Genomic DNA, 18,082 nt, shown 5'->3' on the forward strand with positions numbered 1-18,082 from the left:
TGCAGTTTAATGCTGATAAATGTAAAGTTCTGAGGTTAGGTAATGATGATAGAGTTACAAGATACGAGCTAGATGGTGTTGTGATTGCGAAAGGGATCTGGGAGTTAAGATTAGTAAGAATTTAAAACAAAAGGATCAATGCATAAATGTTCGTAATAAGGCAAATCGGACACTTGGATTTATTAATCGCAGCGTTAGTAACAAGACACCTGGTGTGGTTCTCAAGCTATATCTTGCTCTAGTTAGGCCCCATTTAGATTATGCAGTTCAGTTTTGGTCGCCATATTATAGAATGGATATAAATTCACTTGAACGTGTCCAGCGTAGGATGACTAAGTTAATTCCCCAAATTAGAAATCTTTCATATGAAGAAAGATTAACAAAGCTTAAGTTGCATTCACTGGAAAGGCGAAGAGTTAGGGGTGACATGATAGAGGTTTACAAGTGGATGAATGGACATAACCGGGGGGATATTAATAGGGGTATTAAAAGTATCAACACAGGACAGAACACGAAACAATGGATATAAATTGGATAAGTTTAGATTTAGGAAAGACTTGGGTAAATACTGGTTCAGTAACAGGGTTGTTGATTTGTGGAACCAATTGCCGCATAACATTGTGGAGGTGGGGTCCCTCGATTGTTTCAAGCACGGGTTGGACAAGTATATGAGTGGGATTGGGTGGTTATAGAATAGGAGCTGCCTCGTATGGGCCAATAGGCCTTCTGCAGTTACCTTTGTTCTTATGTTCTTATTATGTTTCTCATATTCTTACTTTTTCTTATTCCACATGAAGGCCTTAAATTATGTTTACTGCATATTGTTCTTTTAATTCTAAAATTAGAAGGGTACCTGATGGTGCCTGTTAGGTCTGCTCCCCTCCCCACATCCCTGCTCTTCTCTTCCCTCTCTTCACATCCACCCTTCTTCTCTCAACCCATTCTCCTAATAGAGCTTCACATTTTGATGCGTAATTTACCTAAGGCCAAAAATTGTCATACTAAAAAATGGCAGCGGCTTGCGAAATTGACATACTGTCCCGTTTTCTGGTTCCTCTGGTAGGTTAAGATAAGGGCAGTTTAGAACGACAGTTTCCTGACGTTGGGAAATCTTAGGAGAATGGGCTGCTTCTCTCCCCCTCTCCCAACATCCACTCCCTCCTCTCTAACCCCCCTGCCCCCTAATTTTTAGGGATCCGGTCGGCCGAGCGGACAGCACGCTGGACTTGTAATCCTGTGGCATTCATATATAAATGAACCCCGACCCGAGCTTAAATTTGTATTTTTTCATGTCTATTAAGTTTTCGAGCTTATTAATGAATTACACTGCATCCAATTTGCCATATTGTAGGAACAATTAATAAACTGGAAGAATATTAAGTTTTATTTAATATATAACCAAAGAACACTTTACAAAATAATTAAGGACAAATAACTTTAATGCAATTTGAAGAACATAAGAAACATAACATAGTAATTGCAAATACATGATTCTTGAGGTTATCTTGAGATGATTTCGGGGCTTTTTAGTGTCCCCGCGGCCCGGTCCTCGACCAGGCCTCCACCTCCAGTAAGCAGCCCGTGACAGCTGACTAACTCCCGAGTACCTATTTACTGCTAGGTAACAGGGGCATTCAGGGTGAAAGAAACTTTGCCCATTTGTTTCTGCCTCGTGCGGGAATCGAACCCGAGCCACAGAATTACGAGTTCTGCGCGCTATCCACCAGGCTTTCGTGGCCCCAGTTGGAACCCACTGTCAGGTTCCAAAATTATTTTCATTAATTGTAAACTAATTCTCGGTATCTTCGTATCACTTTGTAAGTACATCATGCTTAAAATATTTAACAAAGCCGGGTTGTTTGCACGATTAGCACTTTTTAATGATAATAGCGAAAGGATTCGTTTAAAATTAGTTTGGCAGCGTACGTTTGGCACCATGTTTCACAATGTTCAGTAATTCAGTAAGTCTCATCGAGCGACCAAATTGGTCCTTAATCGGCACATACTTATGCAGCATATCTGTAATTGTATCCACCGACTGCTGGTTATAGTCTGGGTGTTTCATAAACTCACTCCGAGTGTTAACGAGCATATTTATTAAAGCTCTTTCGTGCGTCATTAATTTCTTTAGTTGCTCTTCAGTCATGAAATTTGGAATATTAATTGGTTTATCAATCAGCATACTATTCTTCTCATCGGCCAGAACACCAGAATCGATTTCGCGTTGAAGTTTGGTCCCTTCATTTTTCATTCTCATGTAGTTGAGAATCTGGAAAGAGTCAGCGCCCTTCATAACCTCAGTAGGAATGTTGGGGAGCAAGAGCTGCAATTGCGGCTGGAATGTTTCCTTGAATTCAGCATGTAACTTGAAAAAAGAGTTTGGGTCTTCAGATAATTCAATTTCCCGTTTAACAAACCTGCCTTTTCTTTTTTTCGGTTTTCGTGGCCTCATTAGGTACTATCGTTGAAAACAGCAAATATACAATTGTAAACACTGACAAGACAGTGAATATTGTTGAGCATACTCAACATTGCCATTGTTGAACTTTGGATGTCACAACTTCGCTCTAGAGGTTTCGTCGGTTGTACTGGATGATAATTGAACGCTACCTTTCTTTTGAAAGGTAGTTACTCAGTGAACGCTACTGAGGTGAGGTGGCGAGCAGTTGCCAAAACTATTTAAATTTATCTGGTTAGTAATTTCCTTAGCATTTAGCTGGATATGAAAATGTTCAGAAATCTTGCAAAATTGTTGGTGCAAAAACCTTATAAGATCATATGAATAAAGGTACCTGAAGATGGCCTGTTGGCCCATACGAGGCAGCTCCTATTTATAACCACCCAAACTCATTCTAACCTACGTGTCTAAACTACACTTGAAGCAATCAAGGGATAATACTTCTATTACGTTACGCGGTAATTTGTTCAACAAATAAACAACAATGCATTAACAGTATTTACCCAGGTCTTTGCCAAACCTAAACTTATACAATTTATACCAATTGTTTCGTGTTCTGTCTTGTGTTGATGTTTTTATTACCTTATTGATATCGCATTTGTTATCAACGTCGATGAGGTAAGAGGTATACAAGTGATGAACGGACATAACATAATTATGATATGAACAAATCCACAAAGGCCGTAATGAGGGTTCGAACCTACGCACGGGATGTTCCCAGAAAAGAACATAAGAATAAAGGTAACTGCAGAAAGCCTATACGAAGCAGTTCCTATTCATAGCCACCCAGTTACAACATAATAAAAATCATAATTATAAAGGTAACTGCAGAAGGCCTATTGGCCCATAAAAGGCAGCTTCTATTTATAATCCCCCAATCCCACTCATATTCATGTCCAACCCACGCTTGAACCAATCGAGGGATCCCACCTCCACTACGTTATGCGGTAATTGGTTCCACAACTCAACAAACCGGTTACCATAACAGTATTTACCCAGGTCTTTCCTAAATCTAAACATATACAATTTATGCTCATTGTTTCGTGTTCTGTCTTATGCTGATACCTTTATTACCCAACTAATATCCCTTTTGTTATATCTATTCATCCACTTGTAAAAACCTGTATCATAAGAACAAAGGCAACTGCAGAAGGCCTATTGGCCCATCCGAGGCAGCTCCTATTTAGAACCACCCAATCCCACTTAAATACATGTCCAACCCACGCTTGAAACAATCGAGGGGACCCCACCTCAACCACGTTACGCGGTAATTGGTTCCACAAATCAACAACCCTGTTACTGAATCAGTATTTACCCAAGTCTTTCCTAAATCAAAATTTACCCAATTTATACCCATTGTTTCGTGTTCTGACTTGTGTTGATACTTTTAATACCTTATCAATATCCCCTATGTTGTGTACATTCATCCACTTGTAAACCTCTATTATGTCACCCCTAACTCTTCGCCTTTCCAGTGAATGCACGTTAAGCTTTGTTAATCTTTCTTTATCCATTCTATAATACAGCGACCAAAACTGAACTGTATAATCTAAATGGTGCCTAACCAGAGCAATATAGCTGAAGAACAACAACAGGTCTCTTCTTAATCATTGTTCGATTAATAAATCCCAGTGTCCTATTTCTCTTATTACGAACATTCATGCATATATCCTTTGGTTTTAAATTCTTACTAATCATAACTCCCAGATCTCTCTCGCAATCTCAACACCAGCTAGCTCGAATCTTGTAATTCTATCATCATTACCTAGCCTCAGAACTTTACATTTATCAGCATTATACTGCATCTGCCAATCTTTTGACCATTTCAAAACCCTATTTAGATCAACTTGAATGATAGTGAGTTGTCTTCCTTGTTAATTTTCCAACCGATTTTTGTATCCGCGGCAAATTTGCAGATGTTGCAACTCAAACCTGAATCTAACCTGTATCATATATTGTTGGGGGTGCTATATTAAGCTGGATTAGGGCATGGCTATACCAAAGGAAACAGAGAGTTAGTATAAATGGAATCAAGTCAGAGTGGGAAAATGTTGTAAGTGGAGTGCCTCAAGGCTCTGTCCTGGGACCTCTGTTGTTTATAATATATATAAATGATTTAGATTCAGGTTTGAGTAGCAACATTTGCAAATTTGCCGATGATACGAAAATCGGTAGGGAAATTAATTCGGAGGAGGACTCACTATCACTTCAAGTTGATCTAGATAGGGTTTTGAAATGGTCAAAGGATTGGCAGATGCAGTTTAATGCTGATAAATGTAAAGTTCTGAGGTTAGGTAATGATGATAGAGTTACAAGATACGAGCTAGATGGTGTTGTGATTGCGAAGTCGGATTGCGAAAGGGATCTGGGAGTTATGATTAGTAAGAATTTAAAACAAAAGGATCAATGCATAAATGTTCGTAATAAGGCAAATCGGACACTTGGATTTATTAATCGCAGCGTTAGTAACAAGACACCTGGTGTGGTTCTCAAGCTATATCTTGCTCTAGTTAGGCCCCATTTAGATTATGCAGTTCAGTTTTGGTCGCCATATTATAGAATGGATATAAATTCACTTGAACGTGTCCAGCGTAGGATGACTAAGTTAATTCCCCAAATTAGAAATCTTTCATATGAAGAAAGATTAACAAAGCTTAAGTTGCATTCACTGGAAAGGCGAAGAGTTAGGGGTGACATGATAGAGGTTTACAAGTGGATGAATGGACATAACCGGGGGGATATTAATAGGGTATTAAAAGTATCAACACAGGACAGAACACGAAACAATGGATATAAATTGGATAAGTTTAGATTTAGGAAAGACTTGGGTAAATACTGGTTCAGTAACAGGGTTGTTGATTTGTGGAACCAATTGCCGCATAACATTGTGGAGGTGGGGTCCCTCGATTGTTTCAAGCACGGGTTGGACAAGTATATGAGTGGGATTGGGTGGTTATAGAATAGGAGCTGCCTCGTATGGGCCAATAGGCCTTCTGCAGTTACCTTTGTTCTTATGTTCTTATTATGTTTCTCATATTCTTACTTTTTCTTATTCCACATGAAGGCCTTAAATTATGTTTACTGCATATTGTTCTTTTAATTCTAAAATTAGAAGGGTACCTGATGGTGCCTGTTAGGTCTGCTCCCCTCCCCACATCCCTGCTCTTCTCTTCCCTCTCTTCACATCCACCCTTCTTCTCTCAACCCATTCTCCTAATAGAGCTTCACATTTTGATGCGTAATTTACCTAAGGCCAAAAATTGTCATACTAAAAAATGGCAGCGGCTTGCGAAATTGACATACTGTCCCGTTTTCTGGTTCCTCTGGTAGGTTAAGATAAGGGCAGTTTAGAACGACAGTTTCCTGACGTTGGGAAATCTTAGGAGAATGGGCTGCTTCTCTCCCCCTCTCCCAACATCCACTCCCTCCTCTCTAACCCCCCTGCCCCCTAATTTTTAGGGATCCGGTCGGCCGAGCGGACAGCACGCTGGACTTGTAATCCTGTGGCATTCATATATAAATGAACCCCGACCCGAGCTTAAATTTGTATTTTTTCATGTCTATTAAGTTTTCGAGCTTATTAATGAATTACACTGCATCCAATTTGCCATATTGTAGGAACAATTAATAAACTGGAAGAATATTAAGTTTTATTTAATATATAACCAAAGAACACTTTACAAAATAATTAAGGACAAATAACTTTAATGCAATTTGAAGAACATAAGAAACATAACATAGTAATTGCAAATACATGATTCTTGAGGTTATCTTGAGATGATTTCGGGGCTTTTTAGTGTCCCCGCGGCCCGGTCCTCGACCAGGCCTCCACCTCCAGTAAGCAGCCCGTGACAGCTGACTAACTCCCGAGTACCTATTTACTGCTAGGTAACAGGGGCATTCAGGGTGAAAGAAACTTTGCCCATTTGTTTCTGCCTCGTGCGGGAATCGAACCCGAGCCACAGAATTACGAGTTCTGCGCGCTATCCACCAGGCTTTCGTGGCCCCAGTTGGAACCCACTGTCAGGTTCCAAAATTATTTTCATTAATTGTAAACTAATTCTCGGTATCTTCGTATCACTTTGTAAGTACATCATGCTTAAAATATTTAACAAAGCCGGGTTGTTTGCACGATTAGCACTTTTTAATGATAATAGCGAAAGGATTCGTTTAAAATTAGTTTGGCAGCGTACGTTTGGCACCATGTTTCACAATGTTCAGTAATTCAGTAAGTCTCATCGAGCGACCAAATTGGTCCTTAATCGGCACATACTTATGCAGCATATCTGTAATTGTATCCACCGACTGCTGGTTATAGTCTGGGTGTTTCATAAACTCACTCCGAGTGTTAACGAGCATATTTATTAAAGCTCTTTCGTGCGTCTTTAATTTCTTTAGTTGCTCTTCAGTCATGAAATTTGGAATATTAATTGGTTTATCAATCAGCATACTATTCTTCTCATCGGCCAGAACACCAGAATCGATTTCGCGTTGAAGTTTGGTCCCTTCATTTTTCCAACCCGTTCTCACACAAGACAGTACATATATGACTAGTGCTTAAAGTCAATATGTGGAATGTGATTTAGTACATATGTGATATATTCCCAGTTAACTTTTTTACCAAGGCTCAAACTCTTCCTCACGTACCAATTTACGTCTCACAGTACTCGTCCATCAACGTAGATAGCTGAATAGTCGTGATTGGTTCAATTATAACGAAAATTGTAGTTTTCAGGTCCCACATGGGTTGTGAAATTCACCTACTATTGTCCATGCTCTTATAATATTACAGATCAGCTACATCCTATTGAAGGCTCGTAGTTTTGTTTTGAGAAATATTAGTTGTTCTTAGTAAATTATAATAAGCACAATAAATTATTACATAGAATAAGTGCTTCACCAATCAATATTATATACTATAGTTTGTGCTTTAGAAATCTTTAAAGAATGTTTTGTAGGAACGCTAACAGAAAACGATGTTATGTTGGAATGTATATAGGGTAAACTACTGCAAACAGGATGGTATGGTGTGGATTATTGGAAACTATAGGGTTAGGGTCCACTACCACCTGTTAGGTGGGTAAGGGGTCCAATAACACCCGCAGGATGAGTATGGGGGTCACATCCACCCACAGGAATGGTATGGGGATCACTTCCACCCACAGGAAGGGTATGGGATCCAATACCATCCACTGGATGTGTATTGCGTCCACTACCACCGACAGGATGGGTATGGGCTCACAACCACCCACAGGATAGGTATGGGGTCCAATACCACCCACAGGATGAGTATGGGGTCCACTATAACCCACAGGATGGGTATGGGGCTCCAACCACCCACAGAATAAGTATGGGGTACAATAACACCCACTGGATATGTATGGCATCCATTGCCCCCACAGGATGACTATAGGGTACAGTATCGCCCACAGGATTAGTATATAGGGTTCACTGCCGCCCACAGAGTCGGTATGGAGTCCACCGCCACCCACAGGGTCGGTATGGGGTTCACTACCGCCCACTGGGTCGCTATGAAGTCAACTACCGTCCACAGGGTCGGTAGGGGTCCACTACCGCCCACAGGGTCGGCAGGGGGTCCACTGCCACCCACTGGGTCGGTAGGGGGTCCACTGCCGCCCACAGGATCGATAGGGGGTCCACTGCCGCCCACAGGGTCGATATGGGGGGGGTCCACTACCGCCCACAGGATCGATAGGGGGTCCACTGCCGCCCACAGGGTCGGTAGGGGGTCCACTGCCGCCCACACGTTCGGTAGGGGTCCACTGCCGCCCACAGGGTCGGTAGGGGGTCCACTGCCGCCCACAGGACCGATAGGGGGTCCACTGCCGCCCACAGGGTCGATAGGGGGTCCCTTACCGCCCACAGGGTCTCTATGAAGTCAACTACCGCCCATAGTGTTTGTATAGTGTCCACTATCGCCCATAGTGTTATTATGGGGTCCACTACCCCTCATAGGGTCGGTATGGGGGTCCATTACTACCCACAGGGTGTGTCTGGGGTCTATTTTGGCAATACTGCTTTTCCAATCTCATTTGTTGTTCAATGTAAAATATTTGTTGCTCGACTTGCAACAATTTATATATATATATATATAGTATAGTGCCTTTGCAATAATGTACCAATGTGTGTATTTTCATAACTCGTTTTAAATTGTTGAAAAATAAATAACTACATTGTGAATGCAAGTCAATGTTTACATGCTAAATCAGAGTTGCCAGATTCCGCTTAAAATAGCAAATTGTGCTTATTTTCAAAGCTTGAGAATTTAGCTTTAAAGTAGTTAAAAAACTACGAATTTCGCAATTTGCTATGTACTTTAGTGTACTATTTTAAAATAAGGTTGGTTTTTAAGCTGCAAGTCATATGAATCTCAAAAAAAGTATATTATTAACAATCTTATCTCCATAGTTCACTAGTTTCTGTAAATCAGATCTGGTAACTGTAGGCCAAGTACTGGTAGACTCAAGACACAATGTGTGTTGAAGCTATTCTCTTTGAAGAAGTCATCTCGACAGGATCTTCCAGCTCCAGCTATAAAACTTCACCAAACATGGATCTACCTAGTACATCAAATGGTAAGAAATTACTAAACTGTAGTAAACTGAATCTGACACTGTCATATATATATATATATATATATATGTATGTGTGTATGTATGTATGTATGTATGTATGTATGTATATATATATATATATATATATGTTGTACCTAGTAGCCAGAACGTCGTACTCGGCTTACTATGCAAGGCCCGATTTGCATAATAAGCCAAGTTTTCCTGACAGTATATTTTCTCTAATTTGTTTTCTGATGAAATGATAAAGCTACCCATTTCATTATGTATGAGGTCAATTTTTTTTATTGGAGTTAAAATTAACGTAGATATATGGCCGAACCTAACCAACCCTACCTAACCTAACCTAACCTATATTTATAGGTTAGGTTAGGTTAGGTAGCCGAAAAAGTTAGGTTAGGTTAGCTTAGGTAGGTTAGGTAGTCGAAAAACAATTAATTCATAAAAACTTGGCTTATTAGGCAAATCGGGCCTTGCATAGTAGGCTGAGAAGTGCGTTCTGGCTACTAGGTACGACATATATATATATATATATATATAATTTTTTTTTTCTTCCAATAATATAGTATTCGCTTGAAATTAACAGCCTGGTCAATCAGGCTGTTGGATTCAACTCCTCTCAGTTTTGTTATACGAGTTACAGCATGGTTAATCACATCCAAAATTAAAGTTATTTCCAGATGCAGTCCTAAAATTTTTAACATTGCTCTCACTAGTGTTAATGTAGATTATTTCATAATTTAAATAATATATTTAATTACTGTAGTACATTTTAACAACAATTTAACTTATAATTTTTGCAGCATAGGTCATTTGAATATAAGTATTTTATTAGAAACTATTTCCTTCAGGTCTTCAGGGAAAATTCTTGAGGAGATGCACAAACTGCAAACAATGTGTGCATGTCCGAAGCAATGTTTGCAAGTTCTGCCAGTGTGACTTCCGAAACAGTAGAGAATTAATGAAGAAAGAAGAGGAAGCCCGTTTTCTACTTAAAGGCAAGAAGGCTTTAGAACGAAATACAGCAAGCCGGGTTCTACGAAGGATTGAAAATCAGGTATTGAAGTTTGTCTACATCTGTTGTATTCATTTGTATTCTTCTTATGCTGAACTTGCTTGATAAGGTATAGAATCAACATGAATAATGCTGTACAGTACTTACATACTATTTGTTTATTTATTTATATACAAGATAGCACACTGGGATTATGAGAGTACATAGAATTGATGTTTTTACATTCTTGTAAAGCCACTAGCACACATAGTGTTTTGGGCAGGTCCTTAATCTAACAGATAATTTTAAATAGGCAATTTAAAGCTTAAATGGAAAAAATTGGCTGGTACATTGTAAGAAAGTATCACAAAGATTACTATGTACATTAAAGTAAAATTTGAGGGTTATCAACATATAAATTGTAGCATAATTTGAGGAATATTTCAAGGTATAATATAGTAAGATATGCATTCAATATAACAATCATGATATAAGGTGATAGCAATGATTACAATGGAAAAGTTGTATGGTTTAGGCACATATATTCTGGCATTGGATTTCATAAGATACAGTGCGAGTTTAATACACTAGTTAGGAAACTATCAAGAAAAAATTTAGGTACTTTTTGGTTTTATTTTTTAAAATGGCAGAAGTTGGACAGTTTTTAAATTTGTTAGCAAGTTAGTTCCATAGACAAGGTCCCTTTATTTGCATAGAGTATTTACACAGAATAACTTTGACTCTGGGGATATCAAAGATATTTATTTCTGGTATTGTGATTCTATTATGGGTTCTATTGCACATGCCCAGCTATGCTTCAAACATTTATTTTGTTGCATTTTCCCAGATAGTGTTATTGTTTAAATATTATTTGCTTTTCAGCTAACATATCTGCGTGGCTGTGGGTATGAATCAATCGTTATCTATTACAAGAAAGGACCAGCACGGGTGACACATGGTATTTTACCAAACAACGTAATACAAGAAGAGGACAAGAAGATCTTCACCACTAACTTCTTTTTGTGTAAGTAGTTCACATAATATATAAATATATCACCACCTATTATTTTCTCTCATATATATATATATATATACATATGTATATATATATATATATACATATGTATGTATATATATATATATATATATATATATATATATATATATATATATATATGTATATATATATATATGTATATATATATATATATATATATATATATATATATATATATATATATATATATATATATATATATATATATATATATATATAATTTCAATTCAATCATCTCTGTCGTTGATGTATATGGCAAAAAGTGTGTGGCCCAATACAGCACTATGTCTTAACGTAATGGGTCCAAGGGCCCATAAGGTCTCGACAGCATTAAGGGCCCTTTAGCAAACCAGTGTGCTGGTGCCCCTATGACACCCATGACGTCTTTGTATCATTTCAAGTTTGTACATGTACTTCTTAAGATATGGGCACCATACAACTGCTGCATATTCTAGCTTTTGTCTAAAAAAATCATGAACAATTTATTTATTATTTATCCATGAATGCCAGAACTAAACCCTGTGGTACTCCACTCGTGACATTTCTCCAGTCCAATACATTGCCTCTGATTACTGCCCTCATTTTTCTATCAGTTTGAAATTTTTTAATCCATGTTAGAAGCTTACCTGTCACCCCTCCAATATGTTCCAGTTTCCAGAACAAACTCTTATGTGGAATTCTATTGAATGCCTCTTTTAGGTCCAGATAGATGCAGTCAACCCAACCATATCTTTCCTGTAAAATTTCTGCGGCTCGATCATAGTAACTGATTAAATTTGTTACACAGGATCTTCCATTTCAAAATTTTTTATTTTTTATTTTTATTTTTTTCCAGCACGCACAAGGAAGCTTGATGCAGATAAACTTACATTAGGATCAGAAGGTGATAGCGATAATGCCCTGGAAAAAAATCCTGACGAGCTACAAGTGCAGCAGGTGCATAAAGTCCAAAAAGTACCGCAGGTGCAAGAAATTCAACAATTACAAAAAGTTCCGCAGGTGGAACATTTACAAAAAGTTCCGCCGGTGCAACAAGGGCTACCATTAGCAATCCTTCAGAAACAGCAAGAAGTACAAGTAGTAAAATTTGAACCACAGGGAACTACACCAGGAAAACAGTGTAGTAACAACGGAATGGGAATTTTAAAATACCTGAGGAAACAGGTAAAAAAGGACAAACAATAGAAATGGTTCCTTACACATTATTTGGTAGTTTATAGGTATTTTACTTATAATACTTTATATTATGTCTACAGTTTATAATTTAGTTTACAGTTAATTTACTTTTCAACTTCCATATCTTACATGAAGGATTTTTACTGTTTTTCATTTTTAAAACCTTATTAGTATCATTTATAGTTTAGTGTCAATTCACTTATAATACAATATATGGAATAATTTACTAAATTCATTTAACTATAATAAATTTAAATAAACATTTTTACCCCAGGATGAGTTTCAGTCACCCTACCCAAAAAATTAATGTTTCTTTATTACTAATCTTGTGAGAGGTAGCTTATTGTGCAGCCCATACTCATTCTGTGAGTGTTAGTTTATTGTGCACCCCATAGTCATCATGTCACCCAAGCCTGCTGCAGCTGCACCTGAGGGGTGGTGTAGGGAACCATTAGTGTACTATTATGATTTGAGAGAGAGAATGCTCTGTGGACAGAGCATCAATATGGCTTAAGGCATTGAGCTTTGCCTCAAGATGAAGCTTGGGCTGATCTCTGATTTGCTTCTTGGGAGTCTTCATTTACGTGCACCCCATACTCAACCACTTTGTAGTAATTAATTGTGCAACCCATACTCATCCTGTTACCAGTAGTTTGTGCAACCCATACTTATCCTGTGATCCCTATCCCTCTACTTCAAGTCCCTCAAGGGGCGCACGAATTCAGTTTGGCATACTGCATCCTGCCTTCCCATCCCTAGCTACTGACCCATCACAATATTTTATTTTATTTTATTTATATATATACAAGTAGGTACATTGGGGTTGTGAGAATACATTGAATAGTACAGTATTTACAATCTTGTAAAGCCACTAGTATGCGCAGCGTTTCAGGCAGGTCCTTAATCTAACAGATAATTTTAAGTAGGTAATTTCTATCAGAATTGATAAATGATAATAAATACATTGTTTACATACATACATTACAAATACATACATATAAGCTCATGGACATAACCGGGGGGATATTAATAGGGTATTAAAAGTATCAACACAGGACAGAACACGAAACAATGGATATAAATTGGATAAGTTTAGATTTAGGAAAGACTTGGGTAAATACTGGTTCAGTAACAGGGTTGTTGATTTGTGGAACCAATTGCCGCATAACATTGTGGAGGTGGGGTCCCTCGATTGTTTCAAGCACGGGTTGGACAAGTATATGAGTGGGATTGGGTGGTTATAGAATAGGAGCTGCCTCGTATGGGCCAATAGGCCTTCTGCAGTTACCTTTGTTCTTATGTTCTTATTATGTTTCTCATATTCTTACTTTTTCTTATTCCACATGAAGGCCTTAAATTATGTTTACTGCATATTGTTCTTTTAATTCTAAAATTAGAAGGGTACCTGATGGTGCCTGTTAGGTCTGCTCCCCTCCCCACATCCCTGCTCTTCTCTTCCCTCTCTTCACATCCACCCTTCTTCTCTCAACCCATTCTCCTAATAGAGCTTCACATTTTGATGCGTAATTTACCTAAGGCCAAAAATTGTCATACTAAAAAATGGCAGCGGCTTGCGAAATTGACATACTGTCCCGTTTTCTGGTTCCTCTGGTAGGTTAAGATAAGGGCAGTTTAGAACGACAGTTTCCTGACGTTGGGAAATCTTAGGAGAATGGGCTGCTTCTCTCCCCCTCTCCCAACATCCACTCCCTCCTCTCTAACCCCCCTGCCCCCTAATTTTTAGGGATCCGGTCGGCCGAGCGGACAGAACGCTGGACTTGTAATCCTGTGGCATTCATATATAAATGAACCCCGACCCGAGCTTAAATTTGTATTTTTTCATGTCTATTAAGTTTTCGAGCTTATTAATGAATTACACTGCATCCAATTTGCCATATTGTAGGAACAATTAATAAACTGGAAGAATATTAAGTTTTATTTAATATATAACCAAAGAACACTTTACAAAATAATTAAGGACAAATAACTTTAATGCAATTTGAAGAACATAAGAAACATAACATAGTAATTGCAAATACATGATTCTTGAGGTTATCTTGAGATGATTTCGGGGCTTTTTAGTGTCCCCGCGGCCCGGTCCTCGACCAGGCCTCCACCTCCAGTAAGCAGCCCGTGACAGCTGACTAACTCCCGAGTACCTATTTACTGCTAGGTAACAGGGGCATTCAGGGTGAAAGAAACTTTGCCCATTTGTTTCTGCCTCGTGCGGGAATCGAACCCGAGCCACAGAATTACGAGTTCTGCGCGCTATCCACCAGGCTTTCGTGGCCCCAGTTGGAACCCACTGTCAGGTTCCAAAATTATTTTCATTAATTGTAAACTAATTCTCGGTATCTTCGTATCACTTTGTAAGTACATCATGCTTAAAATATTTAACAAAGCCGGGTTGTTTGCACGATTAGCACTTTTTAATGATAATAGCGAAAGGATTCGTTTAAAATTAGTTTGGCAGCGTACGTTTGGCACCATGTTTCACAATGTTCAGTAATTCAGTAAGTCTCATCGAGCGACCAAATTGGTCCTTAATCGGCACATACTTATGCAGCATATCTGTAATTGTATCCACCGACTGCTGGTTATAGTCTGGGTGTTTCATAAACTCACTCCGAGTGTTAACGAGCATATTTATTAAAGCTCTTTCGTGCGTCTTTAATTTCTTTAGTTGCTCTTCAGTCATGAAATTTGGAATATTAATTGGTTTATCAATCAGCATACTATTCTTCTCATCGGCCAGAACACCAGAATCGATTTCGCGTTGAAGTTTGGTCCCTTCATTTTTCATTCTCATGTAGTTGAGAATCTGGAAAGAGTCAGCGCCCTTCATAACCTCAGTAGGAATGTTGGGGAGCAAGAGCTGCAATTGCGGCTGGAATGTTTCCTTGAATTCAGCATGTAACTTGAAAAAAGAGTTTGGGTCTTCAGATAATTCAATTTCCCGTTTAACAAACCTGCCTTTTCTTTTTTTCGGTTTTCGTGGCCTCATTAGGTACTATCGTTGAAAACAGCAAATATACAATTGTAAACACTGACAAGACAGTGAATATTGTTGAGCATACTCAACATTGCCATTGTTGAACTTTGGATGTCACAACTTCGCTCTAGAGGTTTCGTCGGTTGTACTGGATGATAATTGAACGCTACCTTTCTTTTGAAAGGTAGTTACTCAGTGAACGCTACTGAGGTGAGGTGGCGAGCAGTTGCCAAAACTATTTAAATTTATCTGGTTAGTAATTTCCTTAGCATTTAGCTGGATATGAAAATGTTCAGAAATCTTGCAAAATTGTTGGTGCAAAAACCTTATAAGATCATATGAATAAAGGTACCTGAAGATGGCCTGTTGGCCCATACGAGGCAGCTCCTATTTATAACCACCCAAACTCATTCTAACCTACGTGTCTAAACTACACTTGAAGCAATCAAGGGATAATACTTCTATTACGTTACGCGGTAATTTGTTCAACAAATAAACAACAATGCATTACCAGTATTTACCCAGGTCTTTGCCAAACCTAAACTTATACAATTTATACCAATTGTTTCGTGTTCTGTCTTGTGTTGATGTTTTTATTACCTTATTGATATCGCATTTGTTATCAACGTCGATGAGGTAAGAGGTATACAAGTGATGAACGGACATAACATAATTATGATATGAACAAATCCACAAAGGCCGTAATGAGGGTTCGAACCTACGCACGGGATGTTCCCAGAAAAGAACATAAGAATAAAGGTAACTGCAGAAAGCCTATACGAAGCAGTTCCTATTCATAGCCACCCAGTTACAACATAATAAAAATCATAATTATAAAGGTAACTGCAGAAGGCCTATTGGCCCATAAAAGGCAACTTCTATTTATAATCCCCCAATCCCACTCATATTCATGTCCAACCCACGCTTGAACCAATCGAGGGATCCCACCTCCACTACGTTATGCGGTAATTGGTTCCACAACTCAACAAACCGGTTACCATAACAGTATTTACCCAGGTCTTTCCTAAATCTAAACATATACAATTTATGCTCATTGTTTCGTGTTCTGTCTTATGCTGATACCTTTATTACCCAACTAATATCCCTTTTGTTATATCTATTCATCCACTTGTAAAAACCTGTGTCATAAGAACAAAGGCAACTGCAGAAGGCCTATTGGCCCATCCGAGGCAGCTCCTATTTAGAACCACCCAATCCCACTTAAATACATGTCCAACCCACGCTTGAAACAATCGAGGGGACCCCACCTCAACCACGTTACGCGGTAATTGGTTCCACAAATCAACAACCCTGTTACTGAATCAGTATTTACCCAAGTCTTTCCTAAATCAAAATTTATCCAATTTATACCCATTGTTTCGTGTTCTGACTTGTGTTGATACTTTTAATACCTTATCAATATCCCCTATGTTGTGTACATTCATCCACTTGTAAACCTCTATTATGTCACCCCTAACTCTTCGCCTTTCCAGTGAATGCACGTTAAGCTTTGTTAATCTTTCTTTATCCATTCTATAATACAGCGACCAAAACTGAACTGTATAATCTAAATGGTGCCTAACCAGAGCAATATAGCTGAAGAACAACAACAGGTCTCTTCTTAATCATTGTTCGATTAATAAATCCCAGTGTCCTATTTCTCTTATTACGAACATTCATGCATATATCCTTTGGTTTTAAATTCTTACTAATCATAACTCCCAGATCTCTCTCGCAATCTCAACACCAGCTAGCTCGAATCTTGTAATTCTATCATCATTACCTAGCCTCAGAACTTTACATTTATCAGCATTATACTGCATCTGCCAATCTTTTGACCATTTCAAAACCCTATTTAGATCAACTTGAATGATAGTGAGTTGTCTTCCTTGTTAATTTTCCAACCGATTTTTGTATCCGCGGCAAATTTGCAGATGTTGCAACTCAAACCTGAATCTAACCTGTATCATATATTGTTGGGGGTGCTATATTAAGCTGGATTAGGGCATGGCTATACCAAAGGAAACAGAGAGTTAGTATAAATGGAATCAAGTCAGAGTGGGAAAATGTTGTAAGTGGAGTGCCTCAAGGCTCTGTCCTGGGACCTCTGTTGTTTATAATATATATAAATGATTTAGATTCAGGTTTGAGTAGCAACATTTGCAAATTTGCCGATGATACGAAAATCGGTAGGGAAATTAATTCGGAGGAGGACTCACTATCACTTCAAGTTGATCTAGATAGGGTTTTGAAATGGTCAAAGGATTGGCAGATGCAGTTTAATGCTGATAAATGTAAAGTTCTGAGGTTAGGTAATGATGATAGAGTTACAAGATACGAGCTAGATGGTGTTGTGATTGCGAAGTCGGATTGCGAAAGGGATCTGGGAGTTATGATTAGTAAGAATTTAAAACAAAAGGATCAATGCATAAATGTTCGTAATAAGGCAAATCGGACACTTGGATTTATTAATCGCAGCGTTAGTAACAAGACACCTGGTGTGGTTCTCAAGCTATATCTTGCTCTAGTTAGGCCCCATTTAGATTATGCAGTTCAGTTTTGGTCGCCATATTATAGAATGGATATAAATTCACTTGAACGTGTCCAGCGTAGGATGACTAAGTTAATTCCCCAAATTAGAAATCTTTCATATGAAGAAAGATTAACAAAGCTTAAGTTGCATTCACTGGAAAGGCGAAGAGTTAGGGGTGACATGATAGAGGTTTACAAGTGGATGAATGGACATAACCGGGGGGATATTAATAGGGTATTAAAAGTATCAACACAGGACAGAACACGAAACAATGGATAT

At 38.4% G+C, this 18,082-nt stretch overlaps 1 protein-coding gene across 1 annotated transcript; it reads left to right on the top strand.

The window, feature by feature from the left end:
* The first annotated feature begins 8,900 nt into the window (after window positions 1–8,900).
* Window positions 8,901–12,533, top strand: LOC123749944 (uncharacterized). The gene is made up of 4 exons (XM_069316185.1): window positions 8,901–9,054; window positions 9,903–10,108; window positions 10,928–11,069; window positions 11,938–12,533. The coding sequence occupies exons 1-4, from the start codon at window positions 8,952–8,954 to the stop codon at window positions 12,285–12,287; spliced, it is 801 nt and encodes a 266-aa protein (XP_069172286.1). The 5' UTR covers window positions 8,901–8,951; the 3' UTR covers window positions 12,288–12,533.
* The last annotated feature ends 5,549 nt before the right edge of the window (window positions 12,534–18,082 follow it).

Source organism: Procambarus clarkii, chromosome 7 (assembly GCF_040958095.1).
Source record: "Procambarus clarkii isolate CNS0578487 chromosome 7, FALCON_Pclarkii_2.0, whole genome shotgun sequence".
Classification (NCBI taxonomy): domain Eukaryota; kingdom Metazoa; phylum Arthropoda; class Malacostraca; order Decapoda; family Cambaridae; genus Procambarus; species Procambarus clarkii.